This window comes from Drosophila kikkawai, chromosome 3L (genome assembly GCF_030179895.1).
Source record: "Drosophila kikkawai strain 14028-0561.14 chromosome 3L, DkikHiC1v2, whole genome shotgun sequence".
NCBI lineage: Eukaryota > Metazoa > Arthropoda > Insecta > Diptera > Drosophilidae > Drosophila > Drosophila kikkawai.
In genome coordinates this window covers 14,424,724-14,441,044 of record NC_091730.1, presented here as the reverse complement: position 1 = coordinate 14,441,044, position 16,321 = coordinate 14,424,724, and the positions used below count along the sequence as shown (strand labels likewise).

General features: G+C 45.5%; 4 protein-coding genes across 7 annotated transcripts; 3 read left to right on the top strand and 1 right to left on the bottom strand.

Moving 5' to 3' along the window:
• Positions 1-344: 344 nt before the first annotated feature.
• LOC108075247 (uncharacterized) lies at positions 345-2,051 on the top strand. Its single transcript, XM_017167605.3, has 3 exons — positions 345-1,057; positions 1,116-1,812; positions 1,882-2,051. Exons 1-3 carry the CDS (start codon positions 501-503, stop codon positions 2,002-2,004), a joined length of 1,377 nt encoding a protein of 458 aa, XP_017023094.1. The 5' UTR covers positions 345-500; the 3' UTR covers positions 2,005-2,051.
• A 92-nt stretch (positions 2,052-2,143) lies between these two features.
• On the top strand, positions 2,144-2,652 carry LOC108075248 (small integral membrane protein 8). Its single transcript, XM_017167606.3, has 2 exons — positions 2,144-2,339; positions 2,396-2,652. Exons 1-2 carry the CDS (start codon positions 2,241-2,243, stop codon positions 2,552-2,554), a joined length of 258 nt encoding a protein of 85 aa, XP_017023095.1. The 5' UTR covers positions 2,144-2,240; the 3' UTR covers positions 2,555-2,652.
• Positions 2,583-6,024, bottom strand: eIF2A (eukaryotic translation initiation factor 2A). Of its 3 annotated transcripts, none has more exons than XM_070284874.1 (5): positions 5,748-6,022; positions 5,490-5,651; positions 4,139-5,303; positions 3,802-4,076; positions 2,583-3,466 (listed from the first exon to the last, which is right to left on the bottom strand). In XM_070284874.1, the coding sequence occupies exons 2-5, from the start codon at positions 5,527-5,529 to the stop codon at positions 2,970-2,972; spliced, it is 1,977 nt and encodes a 658-aa protein (XP_070140975.1). In that variant the 5' UTR covers positions 5,530-5,651; positions 5,748-6,022; the 3' UTR covers positions 2,583-2,969. The 3 variants fall into 3 exon arrangements, 2 of the variants coding, with proteins under 2 accessions (XP_070140975.1, XP_017023093.1); XM_017167604.3 differs by having other exon boundaries at positions 5,490-5,631; XR_001770726.3 differs by having other exon boundaries at positions 3,430-3,466; positions 3,526-4,076; positions 5,490-5,631; positions 5,748-6,024.
• Positions 6,025-7,277: 1,253 nt separating this feature from the next.
• Positions 7,278-16,146, top strand: LOC108075106 (uncharacterized). Of its 2 annotated transcripts, none has more exons than XM_017167388.3 (5): positions 7,278-8,728; positions 14,868-15,061; positions 15,153-15,310; positions 15,410-15,593; positions 15,661-16,144. In XM_017167388.3, the coding sequence occupies exons 1-5, from the start codon at positions 8,693-8,695 to the stop codon at positions 15,842-15,844; spliced, it is 756 nt and encodes a 251-aa protein (XP_017022877.1). In that variant the 5' UTR covers positions 7,278-8,692; the 3' UTR covers positions 15,845-16,144. The 2 variants fall into 2 exon arrangements, with proteins under 2 accessions (XP_017022877.1, XP_070141941.1); XM_070285840.1 differs by lacking the exon at positions 7,278-8,728 and adding an exon at positions 14,534-14,562 and having other exon boundaries at positions 15,661-16,146.
• The last annotated feature ends 175 nt before the right edge of the window (positions 16,147-16,321 follow it).

The window sequence follows — 16,321 nt, the reverse complement described above, 5'->3', positions numbered from 1 at the left end:
GGGCGGTCTGGCAAGCCTGCCGCACATGTCGTCATTGTGCAACACTAGTCATACAGTAGACACTCCCTAAAAATAATTTATTTCTTATTTTGGTAAGCATTTTAATTAGAAAAACACAAGATAAATTTAATACCACTAAATTAAACACCATCACGAATTCCGTTTTAAACTTTTTACTAATATTATTTTTTATAATTATTATTATTGTAAATTTAACAACAACTCAATAAAAACAAATTAGTAAAACAGCTTATTTACAATTATAAAATGTTAATAGTTATTAATTATTTGTTTTTTCATTTATTTTTATTTTCAAATATATTTTTCGTGTTTTTGGACAGAACACATGCGGTCACACTGCCTCAGAGCAATGTATTTTTGTTTGTTATTCAATTGAACAACGCAACGCAAAATAGAAAAATACCTCCAAGTCGGTGTTAATTCGCATGTTTCATTGGACCTACAGACCCTTCGGATCCGCATAAGATCAGTGATTCCATATGGCCATGGCTACAGAGCCATTTACTGGGATTCTTGGCCTCAATGACGATTGTCTGGAGGAGATTTTCGATCGACTCCAGGACCTGCCGTCCGAGGTGGCCTTCGCGAGAACCTGCCAACGCTTCCAGCACATCTGCCAGTCCAAATGGCGTACCAGTCGCGCCTACGAGCAGCTAGACCTGGACAAGTGGCGGGAGCTGCTGCCCAACTACGAGGATCTCATATATTTCCTCTCCCAGATGCGGCCGCACATCAAGGAGATGTGCGTTAGCAGCTGCTTGTGCGCCCTGCTCAAGGATCTGGACGAGATGCACATTTCAGAGCTGCCCGCGGTGGCCAGTTTCTACTACGATCCCGAGGACGTGGACTGCTATCCGTCGAATCGGAGCATTCGCAAGCTAGCCGGTCTGCTGCCGGGACTGCGCAAACTGCGTCTAACCACTCCCATTGACGGCCGATACTTGTCCCAGTTCCAGCACCTGCAGGAGCTGCATCTGTATGAGGATTGGCACAAGGCCTACGAGCTGCAGCAAGAGTATCTGGAGGAAGTGTGCCAGTAAGTAGAGTTTGGTTCCTTCAGATGTGTGGCACTCACTCTTCGGTTTGTTTCACAGCAAGCTACACGACCTCCGGGTACTGGACATACGAACCTACGACGTGATAAGCAAACTGCAGCTGACCAACTGTGTGCCAAGTCTCAGGAACCTAACCGTTCTTAAGCTGAACCTCGCCACGCTAAAGCCCGTTCTGCCGGCTGTCCTGGAGCTGCCCGCTCTGAGGCAACTGGTGGTTCTGCTGGACAACGAATGGCACATCCCGCCACTGGTCAGTCCCGATAGCTATGACCACAAGATCCGCGAGGTCAGTGAGTTTTACGAGATAATGGAGCGCAAGGCAGAGAACATTTTGGGTTTCGCCGTGGACGGCTACTATATGCCTTTAGAGCCCGGCTGGGATGAAAAATTGCCCATTTGGACGCATCGACGGCTACAGCGGCTGGCCATCTGCAGTTGGACCCATCCGGCCGACTATCTGGAGCGCTACACCTGCATGACAGACCTGCGGCTACTGTGCCTGCGAAATTGGAACGACCTGAGCGACGACATATTGCTCAAGTTTGTGGAGCTGTGTCCGCGCCTGGAACACCTGGACGTGTCCTACTGCCGCGAGCTAACCCCCAAATTCCTGACCCGCGCATTGAGTGTCCTTAAACAGCGAGAGCCCCACAAGCATAAGCCTGGCTTTGGGCGATCACCACCCCTCCTGCTGTACTACGAACTCAGTGGATTTGAGGATTTTGTGGAGAAAGCGGTAACTATGACATGGATTATTGGGGGTTACTTATTGTGGCTAATCTTTATATTTTTTTTCATTTATTAGAATCTCAAAAGCTCGCCGGACTATCGGGATTATATTGTGTTCACAGCCGACTTTCCCATCGACTCGGAGCGGGGTCTTAGTTTTGTGGATCGCGGCTATCAGTTTGAATTTGACTGTCCCTGAATATGTAAAAAGAGAATACATAGAAATATATTTATTATTTAAAATAATGTTGAACTAAAACCACATACTTTTTTAGTCGTATATTAAAATTTTTTAAAACCGCGGTATTTTCCGCACTTACGGTCACACTACCTCCCAATGCTCCATTCTTCTTCCTCACACATGTTTTTATTTACAAGTGAATTGTGCAATCTCTTGAGGAGCAGGATCTTATTTAAATATTCTTAAAAATCATAATGAGTGAGGGAAAGGATCAGAAGCCGGGCGATGGCATCCGCTCCATGCGCTCCACCGGAGTGTTCCGTCTAATCAACTTTGAGTTGTACGCAAAGCCGGTAAGATTTTTAACCAGAGATGTTGAGATACAATTTCTATACCTTGCCTTTCACAGAACGCCATCATCATGGGCCTGGGACTGACTGCCATTACCGGAGTCTTTGGCTACATCGCCTACATGAGGTACAAGTACGAAAGCCTGGGCTACTATGTGGCCGTCAAGGACGACGGACGCGAAGAATTCATCAAAAAGAAGTCCAACTGGGAGAGCTAGCCATCTAGACAAGAGACTGAAAGAGACCTCTTTTTGGAAACACCTTTTATTTACTTGGTAGCACAATTTGGTACATAAATTTGTTGTTTGTTTGGGAAGATGTTGTTTGTTTTTGCCAAAATGTATGTAAAGAAATCACAAATAGTAGAAAAATGTTTTTAACTAGAACCATGTTTGTTTTGCGGCAAATTTGGGCACCGCAAAAAATGAGCGTAAGACAGCAGAAAAGGGGACGGGGACAGAGGTGGTGAAGTTGTAGAGTGGAGCAGAGAAGAGGTGGTGTGTATCACAATTACAAGAGGAATTACTCTCCTCTCTCGCTCTCTTCTCTTCGCCGCCATCGCCATCGTCATCTTCGTCGTAGTCGTCTTCGTTATCGCTATGCTTTTGGTTAACATTGTGTCTCCCGTCCCCCCTAGGCAGACAACTTGAGAGCCTTGAGCTCGTCCAGGTACCGTGCTTCCATCTTAATCTTGTTTAGTTGGTTCAGCTCCAGGTTCTCGCCCTGGTTGCGGCGCAGCTTCAGCTTCTTGATGTCCGACAGCTTCTTGGCAACGCTGCGAATCTTTCGTTCCTTCTCGCTGATATTCTGGCCATTAGCCTGTCCCTGGGGATACTGTTGGCCCTGGTTTCGTGGCTGATCAGCCGCGTTCTCCTGGGGCTGGTATCTCGGTCGGGGAGTGTTGTGCTGCGACTGATGCTTACGCTGCTGCTGCTGTTGCTGCTCCTCCCCAGCCTCTGGCACTGTTACTGGCGGCGTTTGCTGGACACCACCACCTGGCGGCACAGCAGCACCTGCTGGCGCTACCTCTGCAGGTGTAGAGTCCGCATCACCGCCATTCACCACATTGACGACATCCTTTTTGGGGCCCCGGGGCTTGTTCTTGTTGTTCCTTTTATTGTTGGCACCACCTGCAGGCGGAGGAGAAATGCAAACAGCAATTAGCAAACACATGGCCGAGCCTACTTACGACCGCGCGTCAATCCCTAATCCTAATTGGCATGGCTAATACGGAAAGTGTGAGCAAGGAGTGAAGAGGAATGGCTGATTAGCTGTGGAACCTAGTAGCGTCTATGCTGGTAGGGCCGATAGCGCCGAAAGGGACGATTGTTTGAGGTCCCCGTCGCCGGCTGACCCTCACGTCCGCCGGCCACCACCTGGACTTGAACCTGGCCCTGCTCGCCACGTCGCATGATTGGATTGTCCAGATCGTATTGCCTGTGCCAAAATTGCCGCGGAGTATTACCTGCTGCTGATGGAGCCAGTCCGGGAACGCTCGGTTGGGGCAGATACTGTTCCGGATTCTTTCCCTCCTTCAGCAGCCGCAGATGGGGCGGTGTGTAGGCCTTCTTGCTGGCCTCTGGTTGGCTGGACTTGATGCCCTCGTGCTTGGCCTTGGTGATCTTTGGCTCGCTAAAGGTCTTGTCTGGGAATTGCTGCCACTCGATGCCCAACAGCTCCTGGCCCTGCGGCCACATGGTCTCGTGAAGAAGAGCTCCAGAGTAGTGATAAACTTTGAATCTAAATAAAAACAAAGTTTGACATTACATTCTCAATTAATTTGTTGCAAGACGTTTACTCACCCATTACTGATCCGTAGTCTGGGCGCCGTGGTGGCAGTGATGAACCACTCGCCATTGGGATGCCACTCAAAGACCGTGGTGTCGGCGCACTTGAGATTCGCCAACTTCTCGCGTTTGGCCACATCCCAAACCTCGACGGCTCCTGGAAGATTACCAAAGCCGGCCAGGACTATGAGAGTGCCAAACGGATTGAAGTAGGCGCAGTTGCGCGGTCCCTCGCCGAAATCGAAGACCACATCGCACTTGAGATTGTAGAGGGCCGCCTTGGAGGGCATGAACCCGTAGACGACCACAAACTCATTTGCCTTGGGACTCCACTTGACACAATGCACCGGGCCCTCCTTGGAGAGGGGCACGGAGCAAGTGTCGCCCTTGGTGGCCATAAAATGCACCGCCTGGTTGCCGTAATAGGAGGCTCCGCTCTTATCCACCTCCGTGCTGGTCAGCAGCAGAAGACCGCTTCCCCGCTTGTTCCACAGCATCTCGACTCGGTCGGCCTGGAAGAAGCTCTTGCACGCAACCGTCTGGTTCTGGCCCAGAGCCGGGTATTTGTACAGCTTGCACATGGACGGAGCACCCTTGGCGCCCGGGGTGTAGAAGGCCAGAAAGGGTGGACAGCTGCCGGGTCCCAGTGAAAGCATACCGCCGCGACTGCCACCGATTTTACGCGAGGTGCCTGCGAATCCCTTCTCTGCTCCCTCTCCCAGATCGTAGAACAGCGCCTCGCCGCCAACAACCAGGGCAAAGATGGACTCGTCCGATGACCATGACGGCTGCCAGTCAGTCTGGTTCTTCTGTACTACGGCAAAGACTTCTTCGCCGGTGGCAACCTCGTAGACTAACAGATTGGGCGATCCCTCCGGCCGGTCCTTGGTGATGGTATAGTTCTCCCAGGTGCACAGATATCGGCCACGTGGCGAGAAGTTGAGGTAGAAGGCCTTCGGCCGGGGCAGCGTGGCAACCACTGGCCAGCTGGCAGCGCTATCCCTGCTCGCCTCGAGCACCTTGACCGCCTGACCGTTGGAGTACGCAAAGTACCGGCCGTCGGGGCTGAAGCAGATCGAGCGGGAGCTCTTCGTCTCCTCGCGCGGCAAGTGGGCCTTGTGCTCGTACGGCTGCTTGGAGCCCGCCGACGACCACAACTCCACGGCCACGCTAGAGCGAACTGTGGACAGAAGGAATAGAGAGGGGAGAGGTTAGCACGAGCGGCCGATGGAGAACGAACACGAGGTCGTTCGACTTTTAGCCTTTCCCGCCGTTCCCCGCGGCGGAGGCGGCCGCCTTCGATGGCCCGGAGTCAGGGCTGCCTTTTGGCGTCAATTTGGAGATGAATCCCAAGGATAATACTCACTGGCAAGGGTAGGAACAACCAGATCCGCAGCTGCAGCCATTGTCTTCCAATCTCACACGCACGCACACACCCAGGGGAACGCACACGCTCACGTTGGCCGTCGGTATTGTTGTTGTTAAATGTCAATTGTTGTTGTTTAGAGCTGCAAGCACATCGATTTTACTATCGATACCATCGATAACTCAAGGGTTAACATTTAATATTTGAATATTGTGGATTTTGTTTATAATCTACAGCCATAATATTTAAATTACTCACTATTGCAGCTCTTGCAGACTCCCACGCTGTCAATTGATGCTGTTATATGGCAATTGTTGCTGTCTGCCGTGTTCTGCTGCAGACGTTCAGTGTTGGTTAACAGATATGTATGGTAGGGACAGGGTTGCCGCGCACTCGGTGTGTCAATGGGCGATGGTCAATATGCATTGGCGCGACAACGACACGTTTAACAATCAACCGAACCAAACCAAACGTATTTAGAACTGCAACAAAATTTCTGCTCTACGTGAATTTAAAAACATTTTAGTACTGACAATTTCAGGGTTCAGACATCAGAACGTCAGAAGGGCCCCATCCAAAGACAGGTTGATTATCGATTTTTTACTTAACAAATTGATTTATTATCTTTTTAATTCGTTAAGTTATTGGTAACTTTACAGTTTAAACTAGGCTTTTAATTGAAAAGATTTCAATACAATTTTATTAAGTTATTTATATATTTAAAATACTACTTTCCAAGTTAGAGATTAAGAATTACTTATATATTTTCTTCATTCGCATTGTTAATAAATTTCGGCTTGTTATCGAACCAATTCTCATTTGGTTTTTCCTGGGATATTTAAATGTTATTTTTCAATATTTTCCTGATGAAATCTTGGTTTTTGCTAGAGCTTTTCTTACAGGAGTTAAGATAGTTATTCTCATATTATCCCATTTGGTTATAAATAGTGTCTAGACGCATTAGTAATTATTACAAACCATTAGAAAAGAAATGTGGTCTTTTGTCGACGACAAGCCTGAGGCCAGTAACTTCTGCGGGCTTTTCATTTTTGTACTGTATTTTTTTTTTTTTTGCCACTATTACGCCAGTTAATTGTTAGGCTCTGATAAAGGCGTTGGGACAATTGGAACTCGTTCAGTCACTTTCGCTGAAAAGCTGCGTTGCGCTGACACTGCGCATGCGTGTCGTGTCACTTGGCTTCGAGCTGGTCCGCCGCTGCGTTTGTTTCAATTGTTACCGTTAATTTTATTTTATTTTATTTATTTACACCCGACGGCAAACACTTTTTCTGCACGTCGCGCCGCCACTCGACAATTGACTTGAAATGTCACGAGGGGAAAAGTTACAACCACTATGAAAGTTTTGTTTTGTGGCCTTTCGGCGTTTTCTTCATTTTTCGATAATAACCAAAGCGAATTGTAACTAATATAGCTCGGTAACTTTCCCAAAAGAAAATGAAAAGCGCCTTTTAATTGTCAGACAGACAGAGAAGAGCAAAATGGGAGAGGAGCCAAGCGTAGCATCTACAGAATATTCAATTATGTAATGTTATTAATCGATAACCAATTAACAAGCCGCCATGCAAGTAGATAAGTCAGTTTGCAATGCTTTCAGATTCGTTTGAAGGTGAAACCACTAACGGTAAAAGATTCATATTTTCCCATAAAATTTTCCAATTTGGAGTTTGGTAATGGTAATTTTGGTTATTTTTAGCTAATACAAGATATTTATACTTGATAAATGAGAAATAGCTAGGTTTAGTTTCAAATTTTTATGATCAGATGTGCCTTTTTGTTATGGGTTCCTTAACAAACATATTTGTTTCTACAATATATACCCTTATTACTTATACACTTACTAAATACATATAACAATGTACGGATATGACATCCAGTGATCTCGAGACTCCCTCCGATCTCTTCAGCAAGATCGGTCCTGGACCAACCTTTGCCATCTTGCTTGCCCTCCTGGCGGTGCTAATAGCACTTCTCTGCTGCATTGGATATTACTGCTGCTTCAGCTGTAAAAACGACGACTCCTACTAAAAAGGCTTTACTCTATAAACCTCCAGCACAAAAATGGCTGTGGCACAGCAAATGCTTTGGTTCATCCTTGTGCCAATCATATTAGTTTGCTGTTGTGTCTGCTGTATTGCCTGCATTTGCTGTGGCTGCTTGGTGATGCTTTTGCGTGCCGTTCATTTGATGCCTCCAGAACCCGAGCCCGAGGATGAACAACAACCACAACAACAGCGACCACAACCACCAAAACAAAGCATAATAATGTCAACGACATCTTTAGCACCACCCCACGCCCTGACTGCAGTGGTTGATATGGAGGAAGGACTGAATTAACTTACATATTTGTTGTATGCCTTTATTAAAAGCTTTGCTATTTTTGAAGTGTTCTTACCATAGCATACCCTGAACTTGAATCATGCGTTTGCATTTGAAATTTATCAACTAAAATAAAACCATTTATAATGAGATTTCCCCTCTTCACGCATCTAACGGTCGATTAATTCTACACCTGGAATCTCTAAACTTTTCAGCACTTGTCAAAGCGAGCTCTAAATTAGAATGAATTTCCTGCTGGCGATAATCCTTGCGGTACTGCTCGACTATATGTGGTTCGTAAGTTCGTTTTCCTGTCCTGCTGCTGCCTGCACATGTATCCAGATCGGCGGCACCCACAATACCAGCGGGAGGAGGTCCCAGGCCCGATCTGCAGCGGCAACACTTGGCGACACGACAGCAACAGGTTACGAGTGCGACGATGTGCCCGAAGATCTCAGCAGTGGCAGTGTAGCAGTAGCAGTAGCAGAGGCAGAGGCAGAAGCGGCGACGCATGCGCAGACGAGGCAGCACCAAGTGCTTAAGGAATGGTAAACCTTACCTGCTCCGTCAGTTCAGGTTGAGCGCTCGAGTTGGTCGGTTCGCGTTACCATTGCCATTGCCAGAGATCACGGATCACAGAGATCAGAGGGCTCTTCCAGTGGATACGATACTACCCGTGTGCCTAGCTTTAAATCCATCATCGGTCGTGAAGTGTGAAGTGAAAAGCCAATTCGGACCCCAGAAACGATATAAGAACGAGAGTGCCTCGAGTGCTTCAGTACCAAGTACCCAAGTACCCAGTACGCCCCAAGTACAGCCAATAACCCAACAAGAAACCATCGACCATCAACACACACTGCTACAAAATGGAATACCGGTGCTTAAGTAGAAGTTCTGTCAAAGTAAGTGACCCCAATAAGCACAAAAAATAAAGACACCAAAGCCGTTGCCGGAGCGCCCACAAGGAGGATGGAGATGGTGATGGAGAGGCAGCTGCAAGATCTCTTACACTTCTCTCTCCTCGCACCTCGGCACCTTTTTACACGTCGTCTTATACGCTCTTTTTTTTGTTGTATTTTGCTGAACTTGGCATTGTTCTTGTCTCGTCTCTTCCTTTCGGAAACCAGTATGGCATAAAGAACACATATTATATGTGGCTATATGTGCGGCGATATATATGCACACACATTGCAGCCCACAGCAGGCAGGCAACACCTTCGGTGGTGGTCCACTAAGTGCCTGGCCTGGCGTGGAATGGCATGGGTTGGGTTCTGGGTTCGGTTAGGTTCGGAACGGATCGGAGCTGGGCTCCGTCTCTGACTCCATCTCCGTCGCCCACCTCGACCCATTTCTCCGGTCCGCTCGATCGACCGATGGCATGAATTAGCACCTTTCTTGGGACTTTCTTTTTGCCTGGTCTTGAAGAATTTATAATGAATTTGCTTTGGCCAAATAACTTTTACTAGGCTGCGTGTTTCCCAAATACGTGTGTGTATCCACACCACACATACTCGTGGCTAAATGTTTGTCAGTCGGCTCACGTCTAGGCCCTGGCTGGCACTCTAGGAATTGGCAACAGGAAAGAGTGCTGGTCCGTTGTTGCCAGTGATATATGGCCAGGAGATTCGACCCAGCGATTGGTGGAACAGCAGAGCCCAGCTGCATTCCTGCGGGAATTACTTGACTTTAAAAGCCAAAGGTTGCATGCCCCTAAATTCCACGCAGAGAGAGAGAACCATAAAGTAGCAGGGTTTAAGCTCTCTTCAAAGCTAAGAAATAGTAGAAATACCTTTGTAGATCTTCACGTCTGAGAACCCTAAAATCTACCTGCTCTTTTTAGTGAACTTGACCGACTTAAAAACCACCAAAATGCTAATCAAGAGGCTAACAAAGTCGGTAGAAAGCAAAATCACGCCCACGCCTAAAAGCTTCATCAACGATTTCCCTTGAATTGAATTGTTGATTTCTTGCCCCAATACGATTCATTCGGTCCTCAGCAATTTTTAAGAAATTTGATCGATTTGTTTGCTAGCCGGAAAACACAGAAAAAAATTGGGACTAAAAATTATTAAAACAATAAAAACAATTTAGGAATCTTTATATATACTTTACGAATAGCATACTTTTCTTAACAAAAAAATAAAGTTTTAAATTCTATTCGAAAATGTTTCAAGTTGTATTTCTCTTAAGATGTTTTAATTAATATAATACTTATAATTATTAATATTTTTATATTAATTATGGCTTGACCTTTCTTCAAAATTAAATACAATTCAATACACAGAATTTCTCTCAGTGCAGGCGATGAATCAAAGTGGATTCTTAAAGCGTCGCCTAAATGCTCGAATGCCAAGCTGAGCCGTGTCGTTGGCAAAAGCGAAATAAAAATTTTATAAAAAGTAGGCTAAATATATTCATACTTTGATTTTTATGGGTTGCTTGCCGTCTCCGTCTCTCCGATTTCTGGTTTACAGGTAGAAGAAGATTCTCATTCTCATTCAAGCGTCTCAACTTCTCCCGTTCTTGTTGTTGGCCGACGAACCTCAAAGAAACCTTGAGGAAAACTAACAACAACAACAACAACACCAAGGTGCGTAAACTATTTGCAAAAGCGGAATTATAAACTGTTAACCACAACGGCGTTCTGGGTCAAAGATTCCCGGACATCTCTTCATTCGCATTCTGATTGGCAGGCAACACTCGAGAATATTGTCATAAATCTGTGTTAATTGCCAGCTTTAATGTAGCGCCAAAAGGTAACAGTACCTGTGATGTGCCTACCTGACCATCCAGTAAATGATAATGATGCGAATTATGCAGTGAAACTTCTGCTCAGATCCAAAGCATCAAAAACGAGAGCGTAATGAGTAAAAGTGTTGCTGCAGGCAATTCGGATCTGGCACGTCCCCCCCCTCAGTTCAGCTCTCTATTGTCATTAAAATACCTCGATTCTAGTGGCGGTCAGTGCGGCAGCCAAAAGGGTTTTCATAGCCCCGTTTCCACGGATTCCTCGGATTTGGATCCCACCATCTGGACAATGGGCAGTCGCAGTCACAGTCCAAAAATGAAAGCGCCGCTGTCGTCAACCTGCGGGGGCAGTGGCGTAGGCGAGTTATGGGGCGTTACCTATGCCCTCATGAGAAATTTTAAAACAAGATATTCTAGTACAAGTTATACAAATACCTTAAGCTTAGAAATTCCTTGGTTGTGTTCCTTTTGAGACCTTGAAAATCCCTTAAGCAAATAGTATCTTTGGAGAACCCCCCTTTGTTGAAAAATCTTCATACGTCACTGTGCGGGGGAGTGAAACGGGCGGCTAAAGAAGTCAGAGTCCATGCACTTGTCTCGCTCTCTCTGCCTCACCTTGCTCCCCATTCCCCTCTGTGGTCTGGGAAAACGTGATCTGCATAGTGGCCGTTAAGGCTGCTGCTTCTTCTGGAGAAAAAACCATTGAAAGTTTTGTCGCTTCGGGGTTATCACGGCATCGAGCTTTGTTGTCTGTCGCGGAACGAAAAAAAATTAAAAAACTCTAACAAAAAACAACGGTCTAATGCGCAACGGTGCTGAGAACCGGCAAGAAAAAACATTTGCACAGTTGCGTTGCACATACGAACCGTTGGTTTTGGTTCCCCGTATCGATATTATTGATCGTTAAACGTATATAGCGATTATAGGTTGAAATAATTGAAATTACTGGTTTCTGGAATTAGAATAAACTTTAAATTCATATCTGGATTTAAAATGTTCCTTTAATTTAGACACCCCTTTTGAAAAAATATAAGAGTAATCCAAATCACAAAAGACCTTTTATAAGGCAAGTAGTAGAATTTGACATTTAATTGTTTTAGATGATCGTAACCTTCTATATCCTTCCCAAAATTTGATTCCAGAGTTTTTTGGGAATCTATGGTCAATTTAAGAGCAAAGTTCAATTATTGAAATCCCATCTTCAAGAATATGACTTCTTTCGTCGAAATCATTATTATTTTTATAAATCTTTAAATCACATATATTAGTCTTTTTTCATAAACTGTCAATCAGTGATTAGAGTTGAATGATTAATCTTTATTTTTTCGAGCTCCAAGGTCTATTTCGGAACATATTCTATTTGTGGCTCTCGCCATGTTGACAGCAGCTCCAAGACAATTGGCCTTTGCTTTTCATCGGACTCGACTGGCTGGCTAGCTGGCTTTTCCTGACCAACTGCTCCACAATCGACGGACAAAAGCCTTTGGGAAATTGTGTCAGTCAAGCGAGCACAATTCTCTCTCAATTCTCAATTCGTTTCAATCACAATGCATTATCACTGACATCCATTGAGAATGTGGAACTCGCCGGAGACAGAAGGCGAGACAGAGATGGCACCACATGGCCCCCAGCTATGGGCTACGCTTATCAATAAACCAGTTCCAGTTCTCCAAGCCCCCATTGCGTGCAACGGTCGCAGTCGCAGTCGCAGCCGCTGTCTCACTGTCACAGTCAAAGTCACAGTCTCGGGCAACGTCACCTGTGGCTATTTGTAAGCTGTCAATAATCTGTCGACATTGCCATGCTTTCCCGAAACCAATTTTCACTCGTGCAGCCCGCCTGATCTGTTTGCTGTTCCAATGTGTTAGAATTTAATTTCATTTGTTATTAAGCGCCAATGTTTGTTTATGCGAGCTTTAAGCCGAGAGTTGGAGATCGAAGCGCTAGAGGGAGATGGCGATGTGGGTCGTTAACCTCGTTATAACGGCACCTGATACACGAACGAAGCCGCTGCTCTTGACAGTTTTGCTCGTCGCTTTGTCTCTTTTTGCCGTTCTTGTTGTTGTTTGTGTATATCTCTCACTTTGGTTCTTTCTAGCCTGGCTTTGTTGCGCCCTCTCTTTTGCTCTTTCGCTGGCAAAGCAAAAAGGCAAAAACATTTGGTGCGCCTTGTTGTTGTTGTTATGTAAGCCTAATGACGGGAGCTGTTTGAAATTGTCAACGGTTCGTCAATGGGTTTTTGATTAATGCGTGATTTGCTGATTTCAAAAGCAAAGCAATAATGCCCAATTATGTACAGATACTATTTGCATTTCTCTGGCGGCTATCGTTGGTGATTTGGTACAGTCATGTCCGCGCCAACAATGAACCCTCGCGGACCTAAGAAAGTCGCCTCATTAGGTGCCAAGAGAGAGACCCAATCAAGATGGCAATTACCAGGTAAAAATACGTCTCTCTTTCTGGTGACAGGTTCAAATGGCAATGGCTTCTCCGGGTCCCAGGGGTCCCGTACCTGTCTTTTAATGTCGAATTAAGAGGGAACGACGACGACGACGAAGAGCATTTATTAAACGAAATTGCTGAAGAGTCATAAAAACGGAAAGTCGGACCAACGAAACGACACACAATGCCAAGAAAAGCGCGTTTAATGAGCCACAGAATTTGACAAAAGGCAGTTACGAACTGTCGGAACTCGGTGGTGAGAGTGTCGTGTCCATCGCTGCACCGCCAGACTCACGCGGGGGGCAGTCTGCACGTGTGCAAGCGCCCCTTTTCCCGCTTCTCTGCGATCATTAAAGCCGTGTAATGAATGTGAAAAGAATTAAATAATAGAATTTCGCTTTCGTTTTTCCCACCAAACCACACGCAATGACCATTACGGGGCCCCACACTCTCTTGAATCATTTCGTTTTTGTCAAATGCCTAACTAAAAGAAAGTTGGAGGAAAAAAATAGACTTGACTGGCAAACAAAACAAAAATATTTATATCAATTAAGAAATATTTACGGTATTCCGCCATTAACAGTCCTCGGAATCGGACACAAAGGCTGCCAGAAACGCTACGATTATCGTTTCGCATGTCGTCCGTATGTACGTGCAGCGATTTTCTCAGCAGAAAGCCAACTTTGAGAGGGTAAATAAATGCCAAAAGCAAATTTTGTGCTGCAATTTTAATTCAATCGAAACTGGTTTTTCGGCTCGGCTCTGGCACTTGATCAGCAGCCAAATCTGCACAGAGAAAGTGAAAGAAAATACATGAACGCGCGCGCGCGGATAAATAAAAAACCGCAAGAAGAGGCAATAAAAAGTTCAGACCATATTAGAAGTCAGCTTTGCATGCCGTTGAAAAAATGAAAAAAAATTGTTGTATGTATTAACATTTCTTCTCGGCTCTCGGCAAGTCTGGATTTCTTCTTTGTTTTTACTTTCACGTACGATGGATGATGGCTCACGAGATTGTTATTTATGAGCTTAATTAATTTGTTTATGGATTTCGGGGCTAAGCGGGTCAAGTATGTGAAAATAGAAACTTTTCATTGGCGGGGCCCGGAATGGGCTTCAGGTCTGTGGGATAGGCCCTTGTAACTGGTCATTGGCGTACTTTTGTGCGTTTTCCCAGAACTCTGGAGAGAAGTCCCCCTGGCTAGACATTCTAGTACTTGTAGCCGGGCCATGGTCAGGGTCAGGCGGTTCAACGACAGGCCATAAAACACGTTACAACACTTACGGAACAGCGGTCTAGACGAGATTTTGGCCAAGTCCAGTTGGCCATAATGCGTGACGCAGCATTTCCAGAGATCAGTTACTGTTATTCGCACGGGCCCAAAACCCGGGGTTTTAAACTGCAATTAATTAAAGTATCCTTGATTAAATTTAATTAATTCCTAGAAGTTAACAGGGACTTATTATTAATGGAACTCCAAAATTTGATTTCTTCTGATTCTAAAACAGTGTAAAATCACTTTCAAATTTTATGAATGAGAACAAAGTAATACAAATTTAAAGAATGTTAATATTAATTTATTCTTCAAATCAGAGAAAGTATTGTTTTGTGTACCAGTTTAAACGAATTTAATTAAAATAACACATTTCTAAAGAGGGATAGTGTCAATATGACCCAAGTTTATCCAATTTTCCCATAGTTTTTGACCAAGTAATCAGTATTTGACAAAATATAGCTTATTAATATATCCCCAATTACCCTATTAAAGCTTGTATAGAATTATCCCATTGCCTCCATCTCAGTCAGACCGTTTCGTAACCCATATCCGCATCCGTATCTCATCGTTGCAGCACCTAACGGCTCTCTGCGTCATCAGCATCGCACTCACCTGCGCAAACGCGGCACTGTGGCCGAGTTACAGCAGCACCGATGACGACGCGCCCCTCAGCCGGTGTGCCGGTGGGCGTGGCCTGAAGTACCTGTCCGGCGATGCGCTCACGGACTCGCCCGACTGCCTGGGACCCAACAATGCGCCGTATCCAAGGTGAGTGAGTCAATCAATCGGTGGCGGTCAGCCAACTTTCTTTTCTAACGTATATAACCATAACCCCCTAATTGGGATCTCCTCTTTCCAGCGCGGCCGTGGCGCGCACCTTCTCCAACTGGAACGGAAACTCGCGACGTGGCCGCCAGAGCAAATTGCCCAGCACGCTGGACCCCGCCATAACCACCAGTGCTCTGCTGCGGGCCTACGACGAGGTGAATAACGAGGCCGTCGGAAGCAGTCGCTACGGTAAGTAAGCCAATTGGTCCACACCTCCACCACATAGCTAACTGACTGACTGGCTGATTGATTGATTGATTGGCTAATCATTGGGTGATATGATCACAGGTCGATCGCTGAAGAACGCCTCGCCGGAGCAGCAGTGCAAGAGCGAGACACCGGCGCGACTGTGCAAAACGCGCTACAACACCACGGCGCCCATGTATGGTGTTAGTCTCACCTCCGGCCAGCCGGTGACCATAGTCCAGAAGTTCCCCGATCTTCTCCAGCAGGTGGTCTTTGAAGTGTGCGAGTAAGTAGATGGAAAATCGAAAAACTTAATAGTATTTATTTATTTTATTAAATTATTATTCTGCCAGGTCCTCTGAGTGCGACGTGGTCCGGGGAGAGTGTACGCAAACCTACGTGCCTTACTTGTTCCTGGTCATTCCCCTTGGCCCGGTGACTCTGACTGGCCAGGACTATGTGCTGGTGGAGAGCGGATGTGTGTGCAAGCCAAAATACTCGACGGGCGCTGCCCAGGAGCCCAACATGATACCGTAGGCGGGGGCGGGGTCAACAAAAACACCCCCATCCACCCCACCAGGAACAACAACAACAACAGCAACCAAAAGAACTGAGCGAGTTTTGGGTCGTAGCGGAGCGGAGCTGAGCTGGGCTGGCTGGCTAAATTAATGTGTACTTAAACGAGGAATTATTTTTTGTAGCGAAATCAATTTTGCAATGTTATTTAATGTTTTCCCCATCTTCTCATTTTCTCCTCCTTTCATCCCCCCCTCTCAGCTGTATAAAATTGAAATGGAATTTTGCTCGAAAAATAATCAAATCCTAATGTTAAGTCTAAATTTAAACAAAATTGAATTAATGCCTTTGTGCATTTGTAGTGTGTATTTATTAGAACCCTTAATTACGGCATTCGAAAATGCAAAATAAAAACATTCGTTTCGAAATGTTAATGTAATTGTTTTATTTTTGGGATATATATATTTAATGTTTAATTATATTCATGATATTTCTTAA

Coding starts and splice junctions, on each gene's coding strand:
- LOC108075248 (XM_017167606.3), top strand. CDS start 2,241: ATGAGTGAGGGAAAGGATCAGAAGCCGGGCGATGGCATCCGCTCCATG. Junction 2,340..2,395: donor TTGAGTTGTACGCAAAGCCG/GTAAGATTTTTA, acceptor TGCCTTTCACAG/AACGCCATCATCATGGGCCT.
- eIF2A (XM_070284874.1), bottom strand. CDS start 5,529: ATGGCTGCAGCTGCGGATCTGGTTGTTCCTACCCTTGCCA. Junction 4,077..4,138: donor AGACTACGGATCAGTAATGG/GTGAGTAAACGT, acceptor GTTTTTATTTAG/ATTCAAAGTTTATCACTACT. Junction 3,467..3,801: donor ACTGGCTCCATCAGCAGCAG/GTAATACTCCGC, acceptor CTCCGCCTGCAG/GTGGTGCCAACAATAAAAGG.
- LOC108075106 (XM_017167388.3), top strand. CDS start 8,693: ATGGAATACCGGTGCTTAAGTAGAAGTTCTGTCAAA. Junction 8,729..14,867: donor TAAGTAGAAGTTCTGTCAAA/GTAAGTGACCCC, acceptor TCATCGTTGCAG/CACCTAACGGCTCTCTGCGT. Junction 15,594..15,660: donor GTGGTCTTTGAAGTGTGCGA/GTAAGTAGATGG, acceptor TTATTCTGCCAG/GTCCTCTGAGTGCGACGTGG.
- LOC108075247 (XM_017167605.3), top strand. CDS start 501: ATGGCCATGGCTACAGAGCCATTTACTGGGATTCTTGGCCTCAATGAC. Junction 1,058..1,115: donor TATCTGGAGGAAGTGTGCCA/GTAAGTAGAGTT, acceptor TTTGTTTCACAG/CAAGCTACACGACCTCCGGG. Junction 1,813..1,881: donor AGGATTTTGTGGAGAAAGCG/GTAACTATGACA, acceptor TTCATTTATTAG/AATCTCAAAAGCTCGCCGGA.